General features: G+C 46.4%; 1 protein-coding gene across 4 annotated transcripts in view; it reads right to left on the bottom strand.

The window, feature by feature from the left end:
- The window catches only part of LOC119393505 (guanine nucleotide-binding protein G(q) subunit alpha), a 66,139-nt gene extending 39,807 nt beyond the window's left edge, over nucleotides 1–26,332 (bottom strand). The window contains exons 1-6 of one of the 4 annotated variants that reach the window (XM_049416264.1): nucleotides 26,244–26,262; nucleotides 25,750–25,977; nucleotides 20,354–20,538; nucleotides 14,539–14,693; nucleotides 11,207–11,335; nucleotides 1,692–1,821 (exon numbers count right to left, since the gene is read on the bottom strand). In XM_049416264.1, the coding sequence (XP_049272221.1) occupies nucleotides 1,692–1,821; nucleotides 11,207–11,335; nucleotides 14,539–14,693; nucleotides 20,354–20,538; nucleotides 25,750–25,870 (720 nt within the window). In that variant the 5' untranslated portion in view covers nucleotides 25,871–25,977; nucleotides 26,244–26,262. Of the gene's footprint in view, nucleotides 1–1,691; nucleotides 1,822–11,206; nucleotides 11,336–14,538; nucleotides 14,694–20,353; nucleotides 20,539–25,749 lie in introns of all 4 variants that reach the window. The other 3 variants (XM_037660565.2, XM_049416263.1, XM_049416265.1) reach the window with 3 other exon arrangements.
- Nucleotides 26,333–26,799: the final 467 nt, after the last annotated feature.

Here is a 26,799-nt window from a genome sequence, read left to right as displayed (position 1 = left end):
TCAGCTTCAAAAATATGTGCCAGTACCCCTTTAAAGGGGCCCTGCAACACTTTTTGAGCAGGGTCAAAAAGCGCTGCCAATCGGTAGTCGAGGCTCCCGAGAACATGCGAGACAAATATTATAGCGAAGCGAGCGGCCTGGAACTTACAATAAATACTCAAAGTCAGCTGAAAATCGCTCCCTCTTCTCTCAACATGATGTATTAGTCCGCAATATATGACGCGATTGTCGGCAGTTCCACCATTGGCTGATGTTATAATCACGATAACATCCTCATTATTACCTTCGTTGTTGATTTTGAGTTCAATAAGTAGATAATATGTATGTTTATATTGTGTTATGCCGTTAAAACACCAAACAAACATTAATATTAGCACTTCCGGTCTCACTGACAGCTCATCTGCTCGTAGTTGCGTGGTTGCGTTTTCTTCACCGTACGCAGTGCTGAAATCGTGAATATTTCTGTGCTTTTGACCATCGCCGGCTGCCGTTGAGAGTGGCAGCCGTTCGAGTGTTGCCTCGTCAGCTGGAAACTGCATCGTTGGCACGTTCTCACGACCGACCGAGGCAGCGGTGCAGCATTTCTCCGATAACAATGCTGGCGCCGGCTAGTTTAGGATACCTGTGTTCGCCGTATCGCGAGAGTCCCGTTCGCTGTCTGTTCAGTATGTCATCGAGCCGTACCTCGGCGTATCTTCCCCGTAGTGTCACGTTCCCGAGAAACCGCGACATAGCAACCAATTAGACTCGCATTTTCACAGTAGCTGCAGACAGCCGGGGGATGGGTCCGCGCCGGCCCGATGCCCCACGATCCTTTCTTCTAGTCTTTAGTTCTTTGTTGTCAGCCCGCACTCGCTGTGCGCCCGCATTCGAAGAGCAAACAGCATCAAAGTACCGCCATTGGGAGAAGGGTGCACGCAGCTTTGCCGTGTTGAATACGATTCAAGCGCGAGCAGCGCGACGAGGCAGTGTATCGGATTGTGGGTCGAAACCCATCTCAGCTGTCATTCGTTCCAAACGCGCACGCAGGTTTGCGTCCATGGTTGGCAGAGCGATGAAAACACTACGGCAGTTCAAGGTGCACACCCAACATTACCAAACCGACTCGCAGTTTTCAAGCACGCGCAATACACGGTGCGATGGGCTTCGCTCGATGACGGCCACGCAAGCCGACCGGAAGTGGCGCCACAGACCACGTGGTTACGCTGAGACCCCAGAGAGAAAAAAATGAAGAAAAAAAAAATGCCGCCGGCGCTGATGTAACTCTTCGGCGCCTCCTCGCACCTCCGCCCTCCCTCCCTTCACGCCCCGCACAGCTTTCCGCGCGCTCACGGCGTTGAGTTGAGGGAGAAAGCTGAGGAACGTGATCTCTATAATTTGTTAACACCACTTAGAGTTGACGGATTCGAAAATTTTGTGCGGCATATGACTCGTGAAGAGTCATACGTCAATAATGAGACTATTCCAATATAACTAAGAAAGGTGTTGCAGGGCCCCTTTAAAACATGCGGCCATCCTCGAAGCAAAACACCCGTCAACCAACTAAAAGTTATTTGCCACAGCAGTCCATCCAAGGAATGCAGACAAAAACAACCAAGTTCAACATGACTGCGCCAAAATTATTGACAGTAGCAGGCTAAACACATTTATAAGGGCCAATAAATTTGAAAGAATGCAGATCGAATGCTTACCTCATTGTCAGACTCGAATAGGATCTGGTCGTATTCACTTAAGGCTACTAGGAATATAATAGACGTCACATTCTCAAAACAGTGTATCCATTTCCTCCGCTCAGACCGCTGGCCACCAACATCCACCATTCTACAAGCAGAGTAAAGAAGAAAAATGAGAAAATGTCAGATAACAGCAGTGAAAAAGCAAATCAAATAACAGCAGATGGATCCCTCAACTACAGTTGATCGACCATGTCTAGGGCTCAGCTTTACTTCATCAAAAAAAAATGGACATGCCTGCTGTAATCCTTTACGTGAGGCTTTTAAATGCATTACATGCAAACATCTCAACTTATTTACCTATCCTTAACATTTTGTAGTCATGTGATAGGTTTCTTCTGACAGCCCATCAATTTTGTCAGCTATTAGGAACCATGCAGCATGCAAACGCTAGCCTCTTTCTTTTGTTTTTCTTTGTGTGGGCGCCAACCAATTTTCGGACGTGGCGGGGACTGCAAAATAGTCCGAAAAAGTGAAGACATGAAAATGAAATTTATTTGGATCAGAGTAACCTTAAAAATATTCCCTAATATTGCCCTGTTTCGTGCTACGCTTGCAGACGAGTAGATTTGGTTGTATTTGGGCTACACTGACATCAGCGCATTGGCAATCACTGCCACCGACTGTTGCGAGCGGCACAGAAGGTGGCCCCATCACACCAAGCACGCAAATTTTTAACCCGGACACAGAAAGGTGCACACAACGTCTTGGTTGGTTGGCGATTTAGCGACACGGTAGTGGAGGAATGGGGTTTGTTAACCTACACTGACATCACGCAGCACGCAAGCCTACCGAGCTTCAATAGAAGCGAAACGCGAGCGTGATCCAGCCTGCATGTTTCAGGTCAGCAGCTGAGCACCGTAACCACTGAGCAACCGCAACGGCAGAGAACACGCGTCGCGCGCGTCTCAAAAGAACACTTGACACACCACCAGCACAACCACATGCGGAATAACAACCGGAATAACAAACACAGAGAAAGAAAGAAATCTATTCACGTAGTGCAATGATGACAATAAGCTGACTGAAAAAGAAAAAGTTGTATCCCCTATAGCATTTTGTCAGCCAAGGAAGAACGGGCATGGCCTCCAAAACCGGAAGATTGTGCATGCTCCCAATCTCATGGGCTACACAACTGGCCACCGAAAGCCAGACTTTACCAAGCCAGTGGAAAATCCAACATGGTGGCTTTCGAAATCAAGCGGCGTGGCTTGAAAAGAGTAATTTAGTATAAAAAATCAACCTTTTAGGCATAAATTCGTCCGAAAACTGGTCACAAATATCTATTAGTTCTATGGGAAGCTTGACTTTGCATTAATGAATTCCAAAATATCCATGAAGTTCGAATTTTTGGAGTCCGTAAAATCCGTCGGCGACTGTAATTGTTCCAGCACTATTCGGACGGTTTTCAACTACAAGGGGTGTTCAAATGAAAAAGTACGAAACGTCGTAACTACATGACCGTTGTCATAGATGCCTATGTCGCTATGGGAGAATGTAGTGAAACATGTAGGGAGTCTCCGCAGTAGAGAGCAGAGGCTCTTATAAAGAGCGCCATCCAACTGACACAGCAGTGCGTGTGAGGACAGGATGGCGTTCACATTGCTAAATTCAACAACTGAGGCGGGGTGTTATCCGATTTCCGACAGTGGAAGGTGTTAAACCAGCCACCATTCATCGCCTGCAATTTTAATGTGTTTGGTCCTCTGAAAAAAACATCTCAAAGGGAAACGCTTCAACTCTGACGGCAAACTCAAGGACGCTGTGAAGGACTGGATCTCGTCACGGCCACAGGAATTTTGGGAACGAGGAATCCTCTGGCTCGTTCATCAATGGGATCTTTGTGATCAGACACATAGTGTGTACTTTGAATGAAGTATTCATTTATACCAAAGGTGTCATGTCGTACCTTTCCTTTGAACACCCTTTGTATATTAACAAATCACCTGGACGAGGAGGCTATCGCATTCAGAGCAAAGAAGCAGAAGACAATAAAAAATAAGAGGTAGTTCCAAGATGTACCCCCTTACATTAAATCAATTTCGAATTCACAACCTTTTACTTTATCTTGGCATTCTCGGCAGAAAGAGAAGCAGCAGTGGTGAAATTCAGACTAGCTCATGCATTTCTTTGTGCTTATGCAGGATACTGGCAATCCTACGGCATCAACCTCACATCACATTCAGCAGGGCACCTTGTCAAGCAAAAACTGTCGTAAACGACAACTAGGTGGCAATGGCAAGCCCTAAAATTTAAACTCCCTGAAAAATATATATAAAGTAGCGCCACCTATGTCTCTTCGCCTCAGCCTCCTTTTCTAGCAGCTGCAGCAGCACCTCAAGGGTGTCCACCAGGAGACTACAGATTTTTCCCACTGTAGTGAAAACAGCTTATTTCTGCTGTTGTACCAATTTTTGCAACCACCGGCACAGCAAGTTGGCATACCGAAGCATGCAGAACCTCCGCACCAACAGACTCAAGTGTGGTTGAGCACACGCCGTGAGCCGATCAAGTAAACAAACCCAGAAGCGGACAAACACGATGGCGCTTCTTCTGAAAAGATAGTGTGTAATGCTCGAAAAACTAGTGATTTTTTAGCGACACCGAGTTTGCCGTGGCGCCGTCATCAGGAGCAAGTACTTTTGCTAATCAGTAATTACTCACCGTACATTTTGACACTGTCAGACACCACGAAAATATGCCACCTGCTTCTGTAGACATTACACTGTCGTATTTATCATATTTTTTCACATTCTTTATTTCGCAGACCTTTCCCACTGTGCCACTTAGAACTGCAGCGTCCTCAGGCGCACTAGCAGAAGAATTGCCCAGGCCCCTCTTTCTGGCCAGGAGCCACATTCCACGAGCTTCGCAGCTCAACTAACTTCATTTTATGGGGCCCTCCAACACTTTTTTAAGTCGTCATGGAGTGGCTTCACCGAAGAAACTTTTTGCTTCACGAATCGAAAGGCTCAAAACTTTTTGGAATCCGTCCAATACATACGGAGTTCCAGTATGAGCAGAGCTGTAATTGATTTCTCTCTTCTCTCGCCCTGACGAAAGCGCTGGAAGCTAAGCAGGGAAGGATGGCAAGGGGGAAGAAGGTACGTCGCGCGCCTCCTCACCTTGAGCACATTTCTTGTTTTTTTCTTCGAATGCGTGACATATTTTAGAGTGATCGCATGCACGCAGTCGAGTGGCGGCCTCCCGTGGCGGCCGCAGTAACTACCGAGTGCGCCATGTCAAATCAGCCAACGGAGTGGAAACTGCCTGTGACGCCGTAAGCATCATTTTTTGTCGAGAGAAGAGGAAGCGTTTTTAGCTGACTTTGCAAATGTATTGTAAATCCCAAGCCGCGTGCTGCACTATAATGTTTGGCTCGCGTGTTATCGAAAGCCTCGACTACTGATTGGCAGCATTTTCTGACCATGCTGAAAAAGTGTTGCAGGGCCCCTTGAAGTGCCGATTAAATTACGAAAAATTGTTTCAAAATTGCCAAGTTTTTTTTATGAGATGAAATGCTTCACTAACATATCCAAAACAGAAAAAACTTGCGAAAATGTTTTACGGCTACTAAAAAAACTCTATTCATAATATTTCGCACCGTCATGTAATACCCAGCCTCATAGCCAGGAAATTTTTCGGAATGGGGGGGGGGGGGGGCACTTGCTGAAAGCCTTAAAAGACAGATTTTCGTTATTTGCAGTCGACGTCCGATTTCCCAGACGCCTGAAATTCCGGAGATGCCTGATTTCCCGGACTCATCTGTGGCACCGTCAAGTTCCCCATAGAGTCAATAAATTAAAAAGTCCGAAATTCCGGACGCGTATAGCCTTCGCCATCCGATTTCCCGGACTTTTTACTGTTAACCGCCGACCCAAAGTCACCACTGACGCCGCCATTTTGGCTGTTTTCATATCCTCGAACCCACCATACTCGCATCGCAGGTGTGGCCAGCAGCACCGCCGCACCGCGCCGCGGCTGCCGTAACCTCGAAACCGCACGTGTCAATCCGTTGCCAGCCGTAGCTTACCCAAGCCAAACCTCATTGTGTTCGTTCACGTGTTGTTTTGTCAGCTCTCCCAGCTCTGCGGTCATGTCTGCGGTTGATCGTTTGCTGCTGCGTGCTATCTTCAGTGATCATGTTTCCCGACCTTCAGCATCCACCAAGTTCCTAGCTGTTTCGCGCTGCGCTTTTCGTCGAGCGTCGAGCTGTTGACCTCAGGTCTGCCGTCGGCATGCTAGCGGAATCGTTGGAAGGCGGTTACGCAAGAGACTCAGCGGAACTGTTTTCACCACGCGGGCTTCACACTCGACGCCGAGACAGCCGTCTCGCCCTAAGTGGCCAGAGTGTGTGACGAACTGCCATCCGCGGACGTTGCCTTCGACGATCTGCGCGCTGCCGGCGTGTCGATTCCAGCCGGGATAACCTTTGAGGGCTTCGCCGACGCTGACATAGACCTCGAGCTATGTGCGGAGTTGGCCGATGACGAAATCATTTGTCAAGTTACGGAAGATTTCGACGACTCCGACACCGAGAACGAAGAGCCAGCTCCTACACAGCCAACGAGCTCGGAGTTGACGCGAGCACTGATGACATTGTCATCGGTGTACAGCGGCAACATGACGTTGACTGAAATTGAGGCAAACATGATCGCGGGCAAGCGGAACGCTGTGCAAAAGAAAATAAGCAACTTCTTTGCGCCCGAGTGCTGACCTATGAGATAGCGCTGGCCACGTCGTCTTTTCTTTTTTTTTTTATAAACGGCTCTTTTCAGAGCCACCTAAACGATGCATTGGCTGAACTACAATGGGAATCTTGTACTCCGACCGTGACCCTCTCCGTCAGCAAAAAATACCTACCAAAAAAGTGAGTTTTCACGTGCATTCGTTTTTCCGGATGTTTTCGCGGTCCCTTGAGGGTCCGGGAAATTGGACGTCGACTGTATTTTCAGTAAACCCCCCCCCCGGTCAGAATTTTGGGAGGGGCGGGGCCCTAGACCTTAGGGTAGCTGTTTGGGCTTGTTGGTTCGGCATGACACAGGTTGTCACACAAGTCAGCGCTCGTGCGTGTCAAGCCTCTTCTCTGTCTTCGTCTTTTGCGCTTTCAACCTGTGTCATGCCCTAGACCGGCCCCCCTCGGCTGGGGGCCTGGTACAGTATAACCTCATTACAACAGACCTTCATAGTGAAGAGGATCTTGCTCTGTTGTAAAGGAAGTATGTAAAATCCAAGTACTGTTACAACAGACTTCCATGCAAACACTGAATGGGTCTGTTATAACCAGAGAGACGAGTCACAAACATGGTCTTATTTTCAACGGGGGACCAAAAAAAAATGCAATTTTTGGAAAATCGCATTTTCAGTTTCTGTAGCCCATTTTCTATCTGATTCCTAAATATCTTCAATGAAAACTAGTAGAAGTGCTATAAAAATTTTTCTTGCGTCTGCCGACTGGGCGAAAATTGCAGAAATAGTAAAAAAAAAAAGCGTTTTTTCAAAATTATAGCTCTGCAACGGCGCAACCGGGTGCCACCATTTTGGGCTCGTCGTAAAGAGCATTTCTCCGTGTTCAAGTTCTCCGTTTCAGCTGACTCCTCCATTCAGTAACAAGCGTACAAACAGCACATGTTTTGGCTGCTTCTGCCCTGATGCTCGCTTCGGGATCGTCGTCTGCTGCTTGTGCGGCGAGGTCGTGGCTGTTGAAAATTGCGCTACTTAGTGATGCGTTCGCACTCGTTCTGTGTTCACGGGTCGACGATAATTTAGAACACTTTGAGCTTCTGCTTGCAGCTGCCAAACTCGCAGACGTGCGACTAATAACGTTGACTCGTTGGACCCGCTGTTCGGGGTTCTTCTTATCAGCACTTCGGAGCTTATGACAAAGACCATCGCGGGACATCGCGGGACAACTCTTTGTACTCGCAATCGAGCACAACGTACTTCGAAACATCGGGCACCGCGGCCACGCACATCGCAACCAAGCTTTCTATTCGATGTCGTGGCTAGGCCTAACTCCGTTCATGGTGCCGATGTATGAGACAAATCTGAACTTTGCGGGCAAGAACATCGCGCTAGTGGACATGCGAAAGCGAAGAAGCTGCAATGTCCTTCGTCGCAAGCAACAAATCTCGTCGCCCGCTGGCTCCTCAGAACCGTGGATGGGCATTTTGCACATCGGCAGCGAACCCCTCGGCCAAGCTCGCCGCGCAGCGGCCACTTGAAGCGGTGGAAGCTGCTCGCAATTTCGCGTGTCAGCGTCCCAAAATGCACAAAAGCGTCGCAAGCACGGTGCGCGCCGATTTTTTGTCGCTACAGCTAAGCATAGCTGATCGTTGACAGACCGGAGATCCGCGGCCTTCGTTCTTACATTGGTATGTCGATATCCGCGGCGCACTGCTCCCGTCCCGAAAGTATGCTAAGCAATGTTTGACGTCGGAAGTTAATGACCGTGGTAGAAAAGTCCGCTCTAAAGGAGTCCTGACCACCTTGCTGGCCTGACATTTTAGTCAATTATATCCGAATGTCCGTTGTACCAGAATCCGTTGTAAACGAAGCTCAATCAATGGAACAAATACGGAGGTCAGCATAACGCCGCAAATTGGTATGTAATATCCGCATGTCTGTTGTAAACAGATCCGTTGTAAGGAGGTTATACTGTAGTGACCCAAACCTGGGGCATTTGATGGGTATTCCAAAAGAAATTTCTTCAACTCCAGAAAGTATGGGTTCCATCTGACTTCCCGTGGACAAAATGCACTATTCCTCAATAGTTCGATACAAACTAGATGAGGCTACCGTATTTACTCGAATCTAACGCGCACCTTTTTTTCAGCAAAATGAGTCGAAAAATCGCATGCGCGTTAGAATCGAATACCAAAAAAAAAAAAGAACTTGGTTATCGTATTGCCATCAGCATTTCAAAATGGCCGCCTCCTATGCGCTTTGGCCATTTCTGTCATTGTTTCAGTTCGTACGTGTGTTGAGGAGTTTGTCATCCCGTTCTGCATTCGCATCGGCGGCATGGAAGTGTCCACTCCAAATACTCGACGAGTGCACCACGATGTCGCATTTAAAAGAAAAGTTATTACATGTGCAGAGACGGACGAGAATCGGGCCACATCGCGGTCGTTCGGAGTTGCCGAAACATGCGTGCGAGACTGGCACAAACAGAAACAGAAGATTGTTTTACAGCAAAGCTTCACAAAGTTTCTGTGGACAAAAGCAGGGCCGATTTGCCGAAATCGAAGAGCGTTGACAGCGACAAGGAGTTGTCAGACAGCGACGAAGACTGATCCATTACGCGACTCGTATCGCCGCCGTAGTGGTGAGAGTTTCAGCAGCAAGGCCCGCCGTTTGACTGTGTTTTCTTTTTTTGAAACTTTAGTTCCTTAAACCCAAATACTTGTTGTTCTGAATGTGCGAAGGTGGACTCCTACGGACTTCTTTTGTTAATTTCTCTCACGAAAAATGGGTGCGCGTTAGAATCGATGTTGTACTTTTTTTTTTGTCGCGGAAAACGGGTGCGCGTTACAATCGAGGGTGCGGTAGAATCGAGTAAATACGGTACCATCCTTGTGGCAGCATTCAAAGCACGGCACTGCACCATGTTCATTTATGACACACTGGAGATGCAAGGCACGCATTTCGCCGTTTAGCGTGCAGACTCCTTCAATAAAAGTGCCAATCACAGAAGGAAAACACGATTTGACGAGCTGGGCTCGTCAGAAGCCTCTTGAAACATTGCTGAAGAACCATGACGAGCACAACTCGTCATAAGGGAAAAAAAAAAAGACAATTTCTCATGACGAGCTCAGCTCCTCATGAGGGGTTAAGTCTACAAAGCGCATGAGAGGGGAGGTGCCTGTACAATGACATGAACAGAGTTACCGTATAAACGCATGTAAGGGCCGCACCCGTGTAAGGGCCGCACCCCGTTTTTTTTTGAAGTGCATATTCTAAAAAAAAAAAAAATCCGCGTAAGAGCCGCACCCACACTTTCCTCAACCAATACGTATTCAAAATGCGCGCGCGCGTAAGCTTCTAGGCGTAGTCAATAGATGGCGCAAGGAAACGCAACCATCATCATCGTCACTAGAGTATATGGATATATATTTTTGGATTTTATTCGTGTTAAGATGTTCGTGAAGTGGGCTAAAAATTTTAACTTTTTATTAGTATTCATAGACCTGCCAACTAAAGGTTAAAGCAGGATTTTATCTTTAGCTTCTCACATCTCTATACAAACGCGCTATCGGCGCTATCCATATCGGCATTAGCATCACCAACTTTTGCATGGCGTTCGCGTTGTTCGGTTTTTGCAGTTCAGCCAGCCGTTTGCTGTAGTTTTCTGCACTGTTCGGTGACCTTCGTGCTAGCTTGTTTTCTACTCGGCGTTCACGTTTTGGCAAGATGGGCAAGTACCTGAATAGCTACACTGCTGGCTATAAGTTGAAGGTGATCGAGTATGCTCTCGAGCATGGGAAACGTGCCGCCGGCAGAAAATTCGACGTTGACGAGAAATGTGTTCGACGTTGGTGTGCTCAAAAAGAAGCCTTGTGAAACACCAACAGCACTAAGCGCGCTTTCCGAGGAGAGCAGTGCAAGTTTCCCGATTTGGAAGAAGACTTGCTCCGCTATGTGACTGAAGTGCGGAATGATGGTCTTGCACTCACAACGGACATGCTGCGTGTGAAGGGACTAGCCTTGGCGACTGTACTTGGGTGGATCCCATCTGCGTGGAGCTCGGTGTCGACGGACATTGTGTCCCGAAGTTTTAAAGTCGCCGGGATATCTAACAGCTTGGATGGCACGGAAGATGACTGCATGTGGGGTGACGGCGCTTCTCATCTCGGACTCCAGGTCTGAGGACTCGCCGAGTGACGATGATTGAGCACGTATGTCGCAAGAAATGTCGTATACTGCAATAAACGCTCTTCGTTCGCTAACTGGTGCGTTTTTACTTAAAAAAAAAAAAATGTCGCGTGTATGGGCCGCACCCTGAAAATTGGCCCTCATTTCTTTAAAAAAAAGTGCGGCCCTTACACGCGTTTATACGGTACTTTAGTTATTTTCCTGGGACTTTACTAGAATCTAGGTTGCCTTTCCCACAAATAGCGCAAGCAGGCTGGTGCCATCCCTGTCATATTAGGCCTCCTTTTTTTTTACATTTTAAGACCATAGCAATGAAAGGGAAGAAAAAAGTAATGTAGAAACTTGGGTTGAGGCTAGCGCATGGTACTAAAGCCGGTTAGAGAGTGACATGGCAAGCCTTCCGTTTTCAGTGCCTGTCTGAAATTTGTAGCACCTCAAAGCAACCTCTGCACAAGCTACAATTTCGCATGTATTCCTTTGCACAGCTTGCATGTCCCCATGAGAAGCACACACTGAAACCAATGCACACAAAATAAACACTACCCCACAAGAAAGAACAAGAGGAACAAATGGCTAGCAAATGCTGAATTTTGGCTTACCTGAAAATGATGGAGTCCAAGTCAAATGGGTACTCGATAATGCCTGTTGTGGGCACTCGTACCCGAAGGATGTCTTGTTGCGTAGGAAGGTAGTTTGGGGCAGCTATTCTGTCCACATCTGTAAGGTAGCTGCAGGGCAGTAACAAATGCAAAGCACTCGTAAGCGAAGGAACTTTCGGCTGCGACAGAAAACTAGAACCAAACGAAAAGAAGAACGAGAGGAACTAGTGCAGCATTTTCTGGACTACAACAGCTTTTACCCAGTTGCCAATTCAAAGAGATCAACACAAGCAGCTATATGCATAGGTTGGCAAACTCACTCATCAGTCGACTCGCTCAGACTCTGATTGAGCCGTGAATCTGAGTCTGAGTGAGTCTGGGTGAATAATATTTTCACAAGTTTTAGTCCAAGTGAGTATGGTACCGAGAAATTTCAGTGAGTCTGGATGAGGAATATTTTGGTGGGTCTGAGTCGGAGCGAGCCCAAAGCGCGAGATTTATTTCTTGAGTCAGTCTGAGTGAGCTCATTTTTTTGCCGACCTATGGTCCCATTACCTCAACTTCAGCATTACTGTTAGCCTTATGTCGATGCACGTTTATACTCACGGCTACTCACACATACTTCAAAACACTAGCCTTCATACGCCACCTCAATATCTATTGAACAGAGGCATGAGTTATGTACGGAGGGGGGGGAGGGGTTTGACCTCCCCCCAGCAAAATATTTCACGGGAAGTTATTGATAAAAATATCTCGTGCAAGTCATCTTCAATAACAGTGTCCTTACTGGATTACAACCATTGCTAATGGACTCATGATTCGACTCACTCAGACTCAGATCAAGCCACCAGTACGAGTCCGAGTGAGTAAAGTTTTGGTGAGTCTGAGTGAGCCCTAAGGGCAAAATATATTTCATGAGCGAGTATGAGTTAGCTCCACATTTTTTGTCGACCTATGGCTATACGTAATCCAGGCTTGGTGGGGCTGCCTAAAAGTTGGCCAATTGGGAGTATGAAATCATTGATTGACTGAAGGATGAGCAACCCTACAAGACAAGTTCAAAAATCTCATTAATTTGTTCTATGCACATATGTTTGCATATGGTCCGTTCACTAGGCATTATGCCCAGCGTTATGCCACAGCTACAAATAGACACAAGTACACTCAAACCTCGATATAACGAACATGGATATAACGAATTATTGGTTATAATGAAGTAAATGAAGAGTAGTCTTGTCATAGATACAGTGTTACAAATAAATGTTTATAACGAGTTTTCGGATATAACACAGTTATTATTGTGACAGATGTGACTTCGTTATAATGAGGTTTGAGTGTACATTCACTGCTTGCCTGAAATCGCCTTACCTTGTGCAGAGGTCAACCCCACTTTAGTAGCCACAATGATCGCAGGTTTTGTCTTAACAATCACCGCCCGGTAATTACCTCACTTCATTGTTGGTTTTGTTGGCATAAATATTGGCAATGAGGTTGGCATTATAGTCGCTTAATCCAGTTAAAACTCTATTTAAAAACCAAGTAAAATAGGCAATTTTACTGTGTTACATTGAAAACTGACCTTCCTTGCAAAGCACATTTGCTAACGAATTCTTTTTTACACGTGGGGTGCTGCAAAAAAAAATGTCAGAATAATGGGGCAGTACAAAAGCACTAAATTAACAAAAATATCGATATTGCAGAACACAAGGGAAGCTGCCAACCGCATTAACAGTTTGATGCGATGCTGGGGCGTTTGCACAGTGTTTGTACAGCTCGCAGAAAGCAGAAAGAAATGCAGATTTGTTGCATTGTAATCTGCGCAAGCAAAGCTATCCTACCAAGCTATTGCACCCATTCCACTACTGTGGCTTTCTATGAAAACCTCAGGCACTGTCCAGAGCAGTACAACACACATGGAAGCAGTAACGAATCACTGTGCCAGTTTTACCTTTCTTAGCTTGCTTCTTTTGGATTTAGTTTTGTGACGTCAAATACTGCCAATGTGGTGCCTTTGGGTCAGCGGAGACTTGCGCAATCCCAATTTCCCAAAGGACCTCCCACAAGTGATTATCTATCCGCTTTTTGTTGGCAGCGCACAAAAAATGTGACATTTCTTTTTTCAACTCCTACCTCAAATTCTATATTTCCCCATACAACAATAACCGAAGTAATGTGGGGGTACTATCACCCCATGTAAAGTTGTTTTCGCCGCATGGCACACGACGTCCGGGGGGAATTAGTCTTAGTTAGCATGTTTGGTTTCGTCATTGAGTGAGAGATAGCGCTGTGGGCACATGGTGGCACAGGAGCGCGACTTGGTGGCCGTGAGGTTAGGCTGGCGCGCAGGGAATGGCAGCGAGGCTCTTTGGGGTTTGGCAGCGGCTGTGGACAGTCGTCTCCCGTGGGGACAATTCCGTGGCTTAGCCCCAAGGGCTCTTCGCGGCGAGTCGCAGACATCTACGACGCTACATTCGCGGTACGTTGTATGTGTTATGTTGTTCAGTGTGCATTAAAGGGGTCATGAAGCACCCCTTGGGCTGATTGAAAAAACACATCCTGCGGAAAGCTGACACGGCTATGATCTGCCCTGCCAAGTATTACAGTCGTGCGCGCCGCGTAATGGCCACAAGCGGAGCGCGAAGTTGCCGTTTCCCCAGGCACCCTCTTTTCAAACAGAGGCCGGTTCTCACTCTCGTCGGTGGGCGGGGCGTCTGTCCGCTGTACGTCGCAAGAGACATAGCATGCTTATTGGCCGATAGCCGACGTAAATCGAGAGCGGCGTTCGGATCAGATGCGCTTCTTGCCGCGGGGTGCCGCCACTTGCCGGCGCCGCACTCCTCAGTACACGGTAGCCGCACTCGCGCAAGCGAATCACAGCGGGAGAGCGATCGCGTTTCATGACGCGCGCTGGTGTAACTTCTTTCCCCCATGCCATCCCTCCCTGTCTAGCTTCCAGTGCGCTCGTCGGCACGAGAAAAGAGAGGAAGCGCTGGGAGCGTGCGCCAAACCCCCGTAACTCCGCTGATTCTTGACGGATTCGAGAAATTTTTGCGGCAATCGATTCGGGAGGCAGTACACTCCGATACTGAGGCCATTAGATCATTACTTGGAAAAGTGGTTCATGACCCCTTTAAGTTGTCTGTGCGTTGTATTGGCATCATGTATCTGGTTATTTAGCATATTACTAGTTATGCATTAGACTCTGCTACCGAGCTCGCCGTTGTAAAAATAGATAATAAATGTCCACGTGTTTGCTGCTCGACGACGTGACTGTGTCCATGTGTTTTGGAGCGGCAATCTTCAACCCCACAGTAAACAAATTACAAACTCACTATTTGGCAGAATCTGTCAGCTGGTACTCGCGACGCCTATCGTAGCACTCCTGGATGCCATCATCTCCCCAAAGCTGCTTGATCGCATCCACGTAGGGCTTCTCAAAGGTCGTGACTGTTTCGTAGTCTACAGACATCACCAGATTTGCATTCTCCTGCGAAAGAAGGCAATAGTTAAAACGCGAGTTAAAAGAAGCAGTAAGCAAAAGAGCAATACATATTTTACATGAATCGCCGAACCCCTCAAACGGTTGCAGGTACCTGGTTACAAAACATCGGCTATCACTACACTAATACCCCGGTCACACTGGCAAGTTTAGTGTCATTTTGAGCGAGTGCACTTACGCCCCCAGAATGGCACTTTGGCAGCGCGCTGCTACACGAGAAAAGGAAGTGCACTTTGGAAATGATTGTAATGGCGATGGGTACTGAAGTAGCACAACACGTATTTGTTATTTCAGGCAATGTTTCTTAAGTAATACTGTGTTACAGCTATAACCAGCCCTTAAAATAAAATTTACGTACAAACGCGGCGGCTGCAGCCATTGCACGGATTGCGCTGGGCATGCGAGCCGAGACAAGACAGTGTCATATCAAAGACGAATTGAAAACAAAAATGGCGGACTCTGGTGCAGAAGGGAAGCGTAGTGGTGACGGGCGTTTGGAGCGTGTTTTGGCAGCTCTCATTTGCTCCTCCCAAAGGCGTATGAGCACCAGCGTCTCTGCGTCGGACCACGTTGTCTTCGTGGAAGTGGCACCCGTGGCACACACCGTCGCAACTGACTAAAGAATGACTGACCTACACATGTGCAAGAAAGTAAACAACGCGATGAACGCGGCCATTGCACGGCATGTGCTCCCGCATCCCCCTAGCGGACGTGACCGCAAACTGCCCGAGGGCGAGTGTAGCGAGGTTTTTTGTTGTAGTATGGTTTGTTTGAATACATGGCAGTATTCCTAATAACAAGAACTTATGTTTAAAAATACCATGATCGCCGCGTTTTGCATTAGCGTATTCATTTGCAATTCGCTGCTACCGAGGCTACACACTCCGTCGCAGCGAAGTGAGTTTGGCGAACGCACTTGCCGGCAAGTGTACTTTGCAGTGAGTGTCACTAAGCGTTCCTGTGTGACAGTGGGCAAATGGCACTAGCGGCTAAGTGTACTCCCTCAAAGTGCGCTTAACTTGCCCTGTGTGACAGGGGTATAAAAATGCATCACTTTAAGGGGGGTTGCGGGGATCGTTTGTAACTTTTTAGTTTCTTGGCCTAGGTGGATGAAATCTGGTACACGTAATTCAAATTATCCTAAAAAGACAAATTTAAATTTTCATGAAAATATCTTTACTAGATTTTATTTTATAAAAATTCACAAGTTTCTTGCTTGTGGAAAGCCTGGCACACTTATGAATTATGCTAGGAGGCTGAAACTACTTTGTATATTTTCTCACACACTGCTTGTACTTAATGACACCTTTTTCCAGCCCTAATATTGATTTACAGCCTTAATACGATATTTTTTACAGCCCTAATAATTTTCTGCTGAACAATACGTGCAAATGCCTGTGTCTCAGCTAATCGTGCCATGCAGTAATTATAAAACAAGAAATTAATGAGTCTAAACAAAAATTCCAAGACTGTGTTGAAGTACAGCACAGTCTATGGATTACAGTAATACAAACAACATAAAAATCGGCCATGCCATAGTCATGCAATTTTTTCCACAAGCGAAGTGGCAGGCACAAAACACTCTTTTGAGAAAATGGACAACAAAGTTTTGGTTGCAGTTGACCCTATACTAAAGTGTGTCAGGACAGTAATAATTGGTGTCCTTGCCAGGAGGCAATCTTTTGGGCCTCTACTTCTTAACTTGGCCTGATTCAGGAAGTTTATCACCCTCTATCATTTACCGCAGACGCTTTTGCGCAGCCCTCTGGAACGCAAGTGCAAAAAGCTGCATGTAAAGATTGGGCATGTTGGACTGTATCGCTACTTTTGCAGCCGCGAAACGTGTCGTCAGGCGGTCTAAAGAGCGGTGTATTAGTTTGATGAAGCTTTGCGATCACCCCTATCAACTAGTAACGCCGAAAGATTCATTTTCTTGCACAATAAACCCCACCCGCGCCGCAGAGCCGACACCTTGTCGGCGGTCCGAGCGCCACGTACATTGCAAGGTTCGTAAAAATGCCCTCCGATTTTTCTGTCTGCTCATTTTCTATGTGGTGATTGCAAGCAAGAATGGCGGGAATGGAAAGGCGTAACTTTGAGCTTTGAAACGATGGCAAAATGGCGGCGCTCGGTGCTAGAAAAGACGAGATACGACGCCGTGAATTACGCTGTTTTAGCGCGATTTTGGGCTTCTTTGTGTGTTTTCAGCGCAATCGTTTAGATATTGCTTAAATAAGAGTGCACAGGTGTTAAACGAGTGTTTTCCAAAAATTGATTTTTTTGGCAATTCTGGCGATTTGATCACCGCGTCCCCCCTTAAAATTCTTCTTTAGAAGGCATAAGTAATTTTTATGGGGCACATCTCAATACTGCATGCAGTTGACGGTACCACTGGCAGTGAATGCCTCTACCTTAATTTAAATAAGCCTCTTTTACAGTCAAAACATTGAGGCGCCTGACTACCACGTTTATTCAATAAGTAACTTATCAGAAATGAAGTTCAATGGCATTACAGTATCAAGGTAACCTTGTAAACCACGGTAGCACCTACATGGTTGTTAATGCAACACCACCGCATCACCCAAAGTGGAAAAATTGTCGAAAAGAATGTGATTACGCATCACTTGTGTACCGGTAGTTCAGTAGGTTGCTCCTAGATGATACTAAATGCTGTCCTATTGACGATTGCATCAGCTTCACTACTGTATAACACCAGATCATTAAGCACAGTTCCAAAGTGCTTCAGTGTCACGTTACAGGGGAAAGCCATTGTCCTGGACAGCTTTTGCCATCACTAATCACAGCACGTCAAGTCCCTCATTGATCAAGACCATCACAATTGAGCATTTCCAGTCACGACCAAGTGATCAGCATTCTGCAATTACATTACGTCCCAATCGACCAGATTTCCAAAGCAGACTCTTGGAACTGGAATTCCGAATCCGTGGCTAAGAATGATGCTCTTTTGTAGCGACATGCAAGAGGACTTCTAAGTGGTGACTGGGGTAAACAGCACAGCAATTACATTTTTTTAAAACAATGAATTCCAAACATAGTATTGTGTTTTCAACAACTGTGCCACTGCACAATCCTGGCACCTCAGCCCAAACATGAAGTGTTCTTTAGTACTTTCTAAGCAGGCTGCACCACATGCCAGAGGAATGCAATAAGAATAGCTCAAAAATAATTTTCACCAATCAAAGTTTCTTGATATAAAGCAAGATCAGCACAAGTTCTGCAGTTTGTAAACACTGAGACGTGGCTAAAGAGACAATCCAGCAATGTTGCCCTCTATAATCACAAACCAGGCTTTCTGCATTGCCATACCTGCCAATTGACTAGCTTAAAGGTGTACCAACACAAAAATTTTGGTGTGGCGTTTTTTTGCTGCAATATGTTGCTGGATGTCTGTTAGCCATAACACGGCACATCGCTTGCTGCAGCGCGCAACAGACTTAATTACAGTCTGTTTATTACCGACCAGGCTCACTTTCGGTTTTGGAGAGCTCCAAGAACGACAAGCTGCTGTGTGCAACTAATGCCATCAAGCATGTGAAACGGCACACAGAACTGTGATGCACTTCTGCACTGCCTGCATGGACTTTGGCATGTGGCATGTGCAGCGCGATGTTGTTGCAGTCATTGTCATCGTCACCTGGTGGCAAAGCCTTTCTTGAGGCTTCCTTACAATCCTCGTGGGCACGGACTCGCAAGCAGCCACTGAATAGTATGCTGGCGCAAGCGCAATGGTGACTATGAAATCATAATTTAGCTGGGCTTTTCAGAGCTCGGGGTCCCAGGGGGTCCCCGAGCTTTTAGGGTCCCAGGGGTTCCCCTTGAGGTCGCATTGTATGATGTCAATGTCGCAAGGTGCAGCATATACCGTATTTGCTCGCGTAATGAACACACTCGCATATAAACAACGCTCTCCTAACTTTAGTTGTCAAAATATGCTTTTTTTTTTCTCCTGCATAATAAACGCAACCCCTACTTTCATCCGCTGCAGTCCCGCGAACAGACCCATGGTGCCTCCTCGACCGTTGATCTTTCTTTTATTTTTTATTATGCCGACCACCCTTAGTTTGCTCCCCCCCTCCCCTTCGCCCGCTACCATGCTCCGTTCTTTTGTTTTGCTTTCTGTGTGTTGCACATCTCTCTTCTTGTACTACTTGTTTTTTAAGCATCCGTGCGATAAAGACATCACAGCGAGCGAAGGTCACGAAACTGCAAACGCCAGCCAATGGTCGCTTTCTGCATATACGAAACATTAAGGAGCCGGCAACAACCGGGGGCGGGAGTACGCGGAGACAGCTTGCAGAAGATAGTGCCATCTACCATCGAGGCGGCGGAGTTTCCGAGGCCGGGTGGGACAGCCAATCTAAACGATGCCAGATAGCGACGGGTGTTCTAGCGTTCTAGCCATTCTAGCCCAACTTTTTTTTGGTCCCGCCAGCCCTTCCCACTCCACTGTGAGTTTGTTTTTAGCCTGTCTTGCGTTTTGCCGTGGACAATGGGCTGAAATGCTAGCTACACGGCTGGTTTCAAACTACAGGTGGTAGAGTACGCTCTTGAGCACAGGAATAGTGCTGCCGGTAGGTATTTCGGAATTGACGAAGTCCGTGTGTGTTAGTGGCGGAAGCAGCATGACAAGCTGCGCGTTGCGAATAGGGAGCGGCGTGCCTTTAGGGGACCGAAGACCGGAATGTTTCCTGCTGTGGAAGAAGAGGTCTTAAATATGTCTGGGACCTGCGGAAGGAAGGCTGTGTCGTTTCGCACAAAATGATCAGGATGCATGCACGAGCCACAGCCACGAAGCATGGCCTCGTGACTACCGCTTTCAAAGCGAGTAATGAGTGGACGACATGCTTGATGCGGCGCAACGGACTGTGCTTGAGGAGGTGCACATCACTTTGTCAGCGACTGCCTCGTTGCTACGAAGAAAAGGTAGTGGACGTTCACAAGTTTGTGATACGCCTGTGGTGGGACCGAGAGTTTCTTCTCTCGTAAATCGGGAACACGGACCAGACGCGTATCAATTTCGACATGTCGATGAGCAGGACCATCAATAAGAGAGGAAAACACAGCGCACTCGCTAAAATGACAGGCGTCAAGAAGCAGCGTTTTAATGCTGGCTATCACGGCAGACGGCAGGAAGTTGTCAACGTACGTTATCTTCAAAAGGAAAACCATGTCTACAATTCAGTCAAAGGCTCCATTTGAAATGAAATGTGAAAAGCAAATGCGTAGCTCAAGCTGTTAGCTCAACTACGAACGAACACGCACAGCATTCCATGTTTGCTTCATTCCTCATGCGTTATGAAGGAATGTAGAGAGCATGAGTAGGTCATATGTACTGTGTACTTTTCATTACTATTTTAATGCAAAGTGAGAAGTGATCCAAGGTGCACTATACATCATGTGACTGATTCGTCAGCAGTCATACACATGCACACACACAGGGTGAATTCAAAAGCCCATATAAAAAGGCTGACAAGAACAAGAAAGAGTGACAAGTACCAAAATTTTTTACATGTAACAAGTGCCCATAATGGACTACACCATTACTAGAAATGTAAGGTGATCCCTTTCTCCTTGCACAAGTAGTGTACAAACCACACCCACATATTTTATCAGTCTCATTATCTCACCTGGTTCTCTGGAGAACGGAAAGGGATCTTCAGCATTTCCCTTGCCTTGATCATGCTTTGCATGGCCATAAAAATGTTTTGATAGACAAGCTTGATGAAGCCTTTCTTGTCTTCATCATTATAGCCATGGCCATGGATAATTCGCATCTGCTTGATGAAGGTGCTTTTTCCAGACTCGCCTGTGCCTGCACATGATACAGGGATGTCAACACAACAGAAAATTACGCAGGCATGCTAAACAGCAACGACTGCTATGGAACAAAAACAAAGAAACCAAACACTTAATTGCATGAAAGAAATTATGCTATACTGAAATTACCATCAAGCGTACACTGCTGCAGAAGCTATACAAGTAGTGTGGTTATGCAAGTCTATCAATCCAGGCATTTGATGACCAAGTGGTTTAGATTAGCGACCCCTATTTAAAAGATTTTACTGGGCTTCAGTACTTCCGCACATCATGTTTTCATTCCGTTTGGTTGCAATATGTCACATACCATGTTCTGGTTGCAAATGTGGGCAGCACACGGCTGATCTGCGCATAATGTAACATCATGCACACATGCTATTTAAAGGGACACTAAAGGCAAATATAAAGTCGAAGTTGATTGTTGAAATAGCGGTGCAGAAACCTCGTAGTGCTACTTTTGTGCCAAGGAAGTGCTTATTTTGAAATGAAATCACGTTTTAGTGGTCCGCATCGCGTTAGCGCACTTCAAATCACCCGCCTGAAAGTGGTCTTTCTGACGTCACTGTTGCAGTGCCCAACATTGCCCGCCTTTACTGCAGGGCGGCGTGCACCATCCGGGCATCCAGCAACATGCGGCATTTTGTCGAACTTTCTGTCAGAGCAACTTTCACGATCGTGCAAAACACACGTGGCAGTACACGATACTGAAACTACCACTGAAACGCGACCGCGTAACCGAGCGCCGGGCAAAGCGCAGTTTTGCGAAAACGGAACCTTTGAACCACGCACGCCGTTCCCCATGGCAATGCCAAAGAGGTTCTTTTTTTCCACAAATCAAACAGAAACAAACAAATACAATATTTTATTACGTCTCTTGATGCACGGAAGGTTCTTTTTTTATTGCAGCTAGCTTGATTACTAGTGATTAATTATAGTCGGAGGCTCTCACGTCATCAGGATCATTTCCAAAATGTCCCACTCGTGGCGCACGTCGTGCGATTCATTTACCTTAATTTCTCAGTAAGTAGGGCACTGCTGTTGATAATATTGTCGTTTTAGATATCATACATGGGGTTTCGCTCAAACACAAATTGTTATTTGCCTTTAGTGTCCCTCAAATGCTTGCCAATCTGCTGTCTATGAAGGGGCGCTAAAGATAAAAATCGTCTCGCTTTCATAAGCAGCCTCTCACAATACCAAGAACACCACTGTCACCATAAGATCCCTCTAATGGTAAAAACTGGTTACATTGTGTTACAAACTAGATACTTTACATAGCAAGTTTTATGAACTTCTATTATGCCAAGGCATCCAAAATGTGCTAAAACGCATTGGCAGACAGGCGTTGAAGCTTCGTTGTGAAATACAAGATATGGAACTCTTTTTAAAAACATTTTTTCTTGTAATAATAAACCTATGATTACGAATTTACGACAGCTCTTTTGATGCGTTTTCCTTCACTGTGTGTTCATTGGTCTCGAAATTTTTTCATCCGTATCTAGCGCAGCAGAGTACTAAAGGAATAACTGAATGGTCTAAACAAGTCTAATATTTCATTTTGGCGTCCCCTTAATACACAGCCGACTCCTGTGAGCACATACCTGGATAAGCCACATTTTGCGATTAGGTGACAGTACTTCGACTTTTAGTTTGTTTCCTGTTCAACTAATGAAAAAATAAAAGCCTGCTCACAACGCAAGGCTAGAGGCTCCAAACGGCAAGACCTTGAAGTATGTGATTGATCTAGTACTATACATATAGCCTGCATTTCAGGTGCCACAACTATATGATTACGAGGCACACCGTAAAGGTAGACTGAGTTAATTTTGACTACGCGAGTTTCTTTAACGTGCGACAAATCCTAAGTACACGGGTGTTCTTGCATTCCCCCATCAAGATGCAGCCACCATGGCCAGAAATCAGACCATTATCCTTGAGCACAACGTTTAAGCTGCTGGCTAGTTACATTAGAAAGCATGCGTCGTTTCCTTAGGCATTCAAAGTTTTGTAACAATGGCAATGACATTTTGCAGGGTCGGCAACAAATATCATTGAGGAGTTTAGGCTAAGTCTCTGGCTATATCCTTTGGCAACTACAAAAAAAGCACACAGCTGTAAAAGCATCATCATGACATCGTCAGCTGTGAACTCAGTTTGCAGGTTGGCAGTCAGGCAAAGGATAATTCATAGAAGACTTGTTAACAGGCATTGCACAACACAGCTGTCAATGCCCAGAATAATTATGGCATAATTTTCAACAACTTTGAAAAAAACCATTTTTTCTGCGAGCTTGGTGAAATTGTGAGCTTTTCTGAAAGTGTAGATGTGCATGGTGGGACAAGTATACATTACATAAGCGCATAACACAGCATTTTGTATCAAGCAAATCTAACCTTTTATAACCTGTGTTTAGGTTTAAATTCTTCCTTTATTGCATCATGGTTATTTCAGAGTGCGAGTTCCTAGTGCTGTAGATCATACCTGCTAAAAAGAAATGTCCAATGAATAAACTAACTTTAAGCGTCCCTTTGTTTTAACGAGCGTATGCTGTATTCATGAACTACAGCTGTAATGCATCGGGTTAGTGTCAAGTCATATCTGCGTGCTCTGCCAACCGTATTGACCGATGCACTTTATTTTTAGGCTGCGAGTGCTAACAGTGAAATTTCGTTCTAGCTTTGACAGCACCGCGTGCCAACTGTGAAATATTGTACACGGTGTGTTGAGCCACAGCCTTTCGTATGTAGTTGAGATGCAATGCAATAAGTGGAAGCCAATGGCACCACATTGCCAGTCATATTATAACTGTTGTTCCTACAGCACGGAGAACCACTGTTCACTGTGGCCACTCTATGCCTGCTCCTCAGCTTCTGTATGCCATCCAGTGAAAGATAGCTGATGTGACACCGTGCTCAAACTACTGAGAAAGTGGCACTCTCGGTGAACCCAAGTTCTGGTATACAGCTGAACCCTGAGTAAACTAATGTAAGCAAGTTTCAAGTGCTGTTCACTGTACAACAGACAGCCCAAACTGCACTTCAAGAGTCTGTAAAGGCATAAGCAAGCCAGATATGCACAATGGTTCCAAGCTGGGCATCTGGCTCTCATTCATTATGACCAAAGAGTGCAGATGACAGGCCTAGAGAAACAGACAAGGTAATATGCATGGCAGATATGCCCCAATGAATGATGATAAAGCGAACAGAACTTGGGATTTCCGTATCCCAACCTTATGTGAAACCTGGAGCTTGCTAGAAAAAGAAAAAAGCACTATTTGTGTGATGCTCAGCATTAGCATACTTTCGAGGTGCAGCAGACGTTCTTGTTACAAAAACTTTAAAGCAAACAAACAGTGGCAGCCAAATGGTTGACACCTCAGAGCATTGTGTGGCTCTTCGCAATGCTTCACAATTTCCTGCCCACTTGCGAACTCCTATTGTTCACAACCACAGCACTGTACAAACAAGTTTCCCAGCCCTCCCTGGATTGCCTGTGAAATGGGAACATGAGCAGCAACACATGAGCACAAAGAACAGTGTACTGCAGCTTTAGCACAATGCTGCTGTGCTTCAGGATATGTGACCTATGCAGCATATTAAAAACAGCATCTGAAACCGAAACCACAAAACAAAAGATAGTTCAATCTCATTTCTTTTACGTGCAGTATACAGATGTGTCCTTTTTTTAATGTGCATTTCAGATGTCTAAAGTTCAACGCATGCAAAAAATGATAAATCTGGCTGATCCAAGGTGTGCTGCACTTGTGAAAAGCCTAGTACATTAATTGCTAAACAGAGTAATGCCTTATGTATTCCAACTGGCTAACTTTTTTTCGAAGAGCACTGGCTGCCATCGCTTGACAAGATCACAGTAGCAAACAGGATATGACTAATCGGCAAAACAAATAAGCACGGCCACCTTCCGCCACAAATATGCGAGATAATGCCTAGTGCGGACACAAAACGAAATGCCAGCACACGTAGCCACGCAATCAAATGTCTATGGACGCATATGGACTTTTGCATCGTTTTTAGTTTATACTCGAACGTGCCTTATGGCTATGCGCTTCCTAACGGCGACGATCACAGCGCCGCTACCACAGAGTATGGTCAAGTCTCTACGCTTTGACAGCCTGTACTACGCCCCTACAATCACGAGGAAAGTACAGGCCAAGAAGCGATCAAAAGAAAAACGTTCTCGCAGAAGCTTTTCAGGTCGCGTATTCGCCGTCTTGTGTACACCTTCTGATCTCACGGATCAACGCTGCGTCTTTTACGCCTTGTTTTCTTTTTTGACTAACGTCCGGCTCGCGCTGTGCGAACGGCGCTGTTTACGAGATCGTGCCTTGCCAAGACGCCGCCTGCCCCCACCACGCCTACTTCAGTGGCCGGCTCGTGCGCTTTTTCTCGAAACGTACACACACACAAAAAGAAAAGAATATCATCGCTCCCACGTGCGCTGCCCGGCGCAAGGAAGGGATTTCGGCCCAAAAATAGCGACGCCCCGTCGAAATGCACGTAAACCGATTTCGCTGGTTGCACTGCTTCGTAATTGGGCAACCGGCGCATAGTCCAATACACGCCGACGTTCGCGGAAATGAGGCAGATCGCACGCTAGCGAGTGTATTTCTAGGTGCAACCGGCGCGTCAGCCTTCTTCGGGACAGTGGTGCCATACAATCGCGCAATGCGCAAGCGGAAAAAAGATCAGTGCCAAACTGAAATGAGCTGTGAACGAATCGCATCGGAGGTGTGACCGCTGCGCGTAGTTTACAGGACGTGTTCTCGTATACGCCAAGGCGATCGGAGTCAAAGCACTGCTATTCAGCCTCTGTGCCCCTCAATAGATCTAAGAAGCGCCGTAATAGAACAAAAATACTCATTCTCGCGAGCGCTGCAGCCGGCGCAGCGTTTCTGGCTGTCGGCTGTACTACAAGGCGCTAGCGTACCGGTACAGTACAGTGCTTCACTTAGTAGGGCTCCGCTACGCTTCACACGTGTGCGGTGCTGCTTCAAACGGCTCCATTCGAAACGCGCTGGGATCAGTCGCAAAGTTTAAGGAGATTTTTAGTGCTTGAGGCACCGTAATAGGCTTAGTACCGGCCAGCGTTTAGGCCTAAACCAACATGGCCGCCCCATACACAGAGCCTGTCATGTAATTTCCGAGTGTAGTTTATCCGTGCGCAGCATGCAATTCGTGCTACTTACCGAGCAGCAGGAGCTTGAGCTCCCGCCGGGCATCACGCTTATCCTTTCGTAGTTGTCGCTCGATCTCTTGATTGATTCTTCTCTGTTCTTTCGCTTCTTCACTAATGCAACACGCCATCATGATCGCGGACTCCTCTGAACACCCGCCGTCCAGTTTGTCACTCCGACGACTCCGTGGTGCCACAGTCACAACAGGCGTTCGCCGGACAATCCACAAAGTGCTCCAGCCTTTCGGAGAAATGAGGAAAACAGAAAAAAAAAACAAACCCTAGTTCTGAACACCTCGTCACAGATACCCAATCAACCCTCACCGCCGTACTCTCAAGCTTCCTTTACTCCTCTGGGTGTGGTGATAGCCGAGAAATTTGCGCGAGTCCCCCCGTTGTCCGTCACGCAACTAACTTCTTTGCGGCATCCTGATCACTTCGGCCAACACAAGAAGTGGCCGCATAAATCAATTAGCCGACGATGCAGGCTTATGCAAGGAGTACTACCTGCTTAAAGGCTTCCTAATCCAATTTCTACGGAAAGAAAGCACATCATCACAGGGAGTTCGCGCAACTGTGCGAACAGCCACCACCAGAATGCGGCGCAAAGCATTATGGGACAGAGGTCGTGCCTTAAGGTCACGTGACCTTACCACGTGAGTTCTCATGTGTGTTCGTCGGCTGGCTGAAAAAATGTGTAATCCATTTAAATAGTGCGAAACCCGCTTTTTCCTTTTTCGTGATTGGTTGCTCAGAACTATCCTGTTATCGTTGCGAGAGCGTAACCGATCCTCTACATTGTCTCAGAGATCATGTGTTTCCACAAAAACAATTCCAAACCGGCTTTCGTTGACCCCTTGGCGCGGAATTTGAATAAGTGCGGTCACTGTGTTGTACGGAATAAGCACGAATAGACGAGGTCCCGGTGAACGTATGGTGTGTGATATCCGCGCGTCCATTCGGTTTCCTAAGCATTATGCTAATACGGACTCGCTTCGCTAGCGCACCCTCTAGCGTGGTGCTAGATTTTGTTGCCACTAAGAAAAACCGTTCCCTTCGGTAA

This window comes from Rhipicephalus sanguineus, chromosome 5 (assembly GCF_013339695.2).
Source record: "Rhipicephalus sanguineus isolate Rsan-2018 chromosome 5, BIME_Rsan_1.4, whole genome shotgun sequence".
NCBI lineage: Eukaryota > Metazoa > Arthropoda > Arachnida > Ixodida > Ixodidae > Rhipicephalus > Rhipicephalus sanguineus.
Note: the sequence above shows the minus strand (reverse complement) of the source record. Positions and strands in the feature narration are given on the sequence as shown.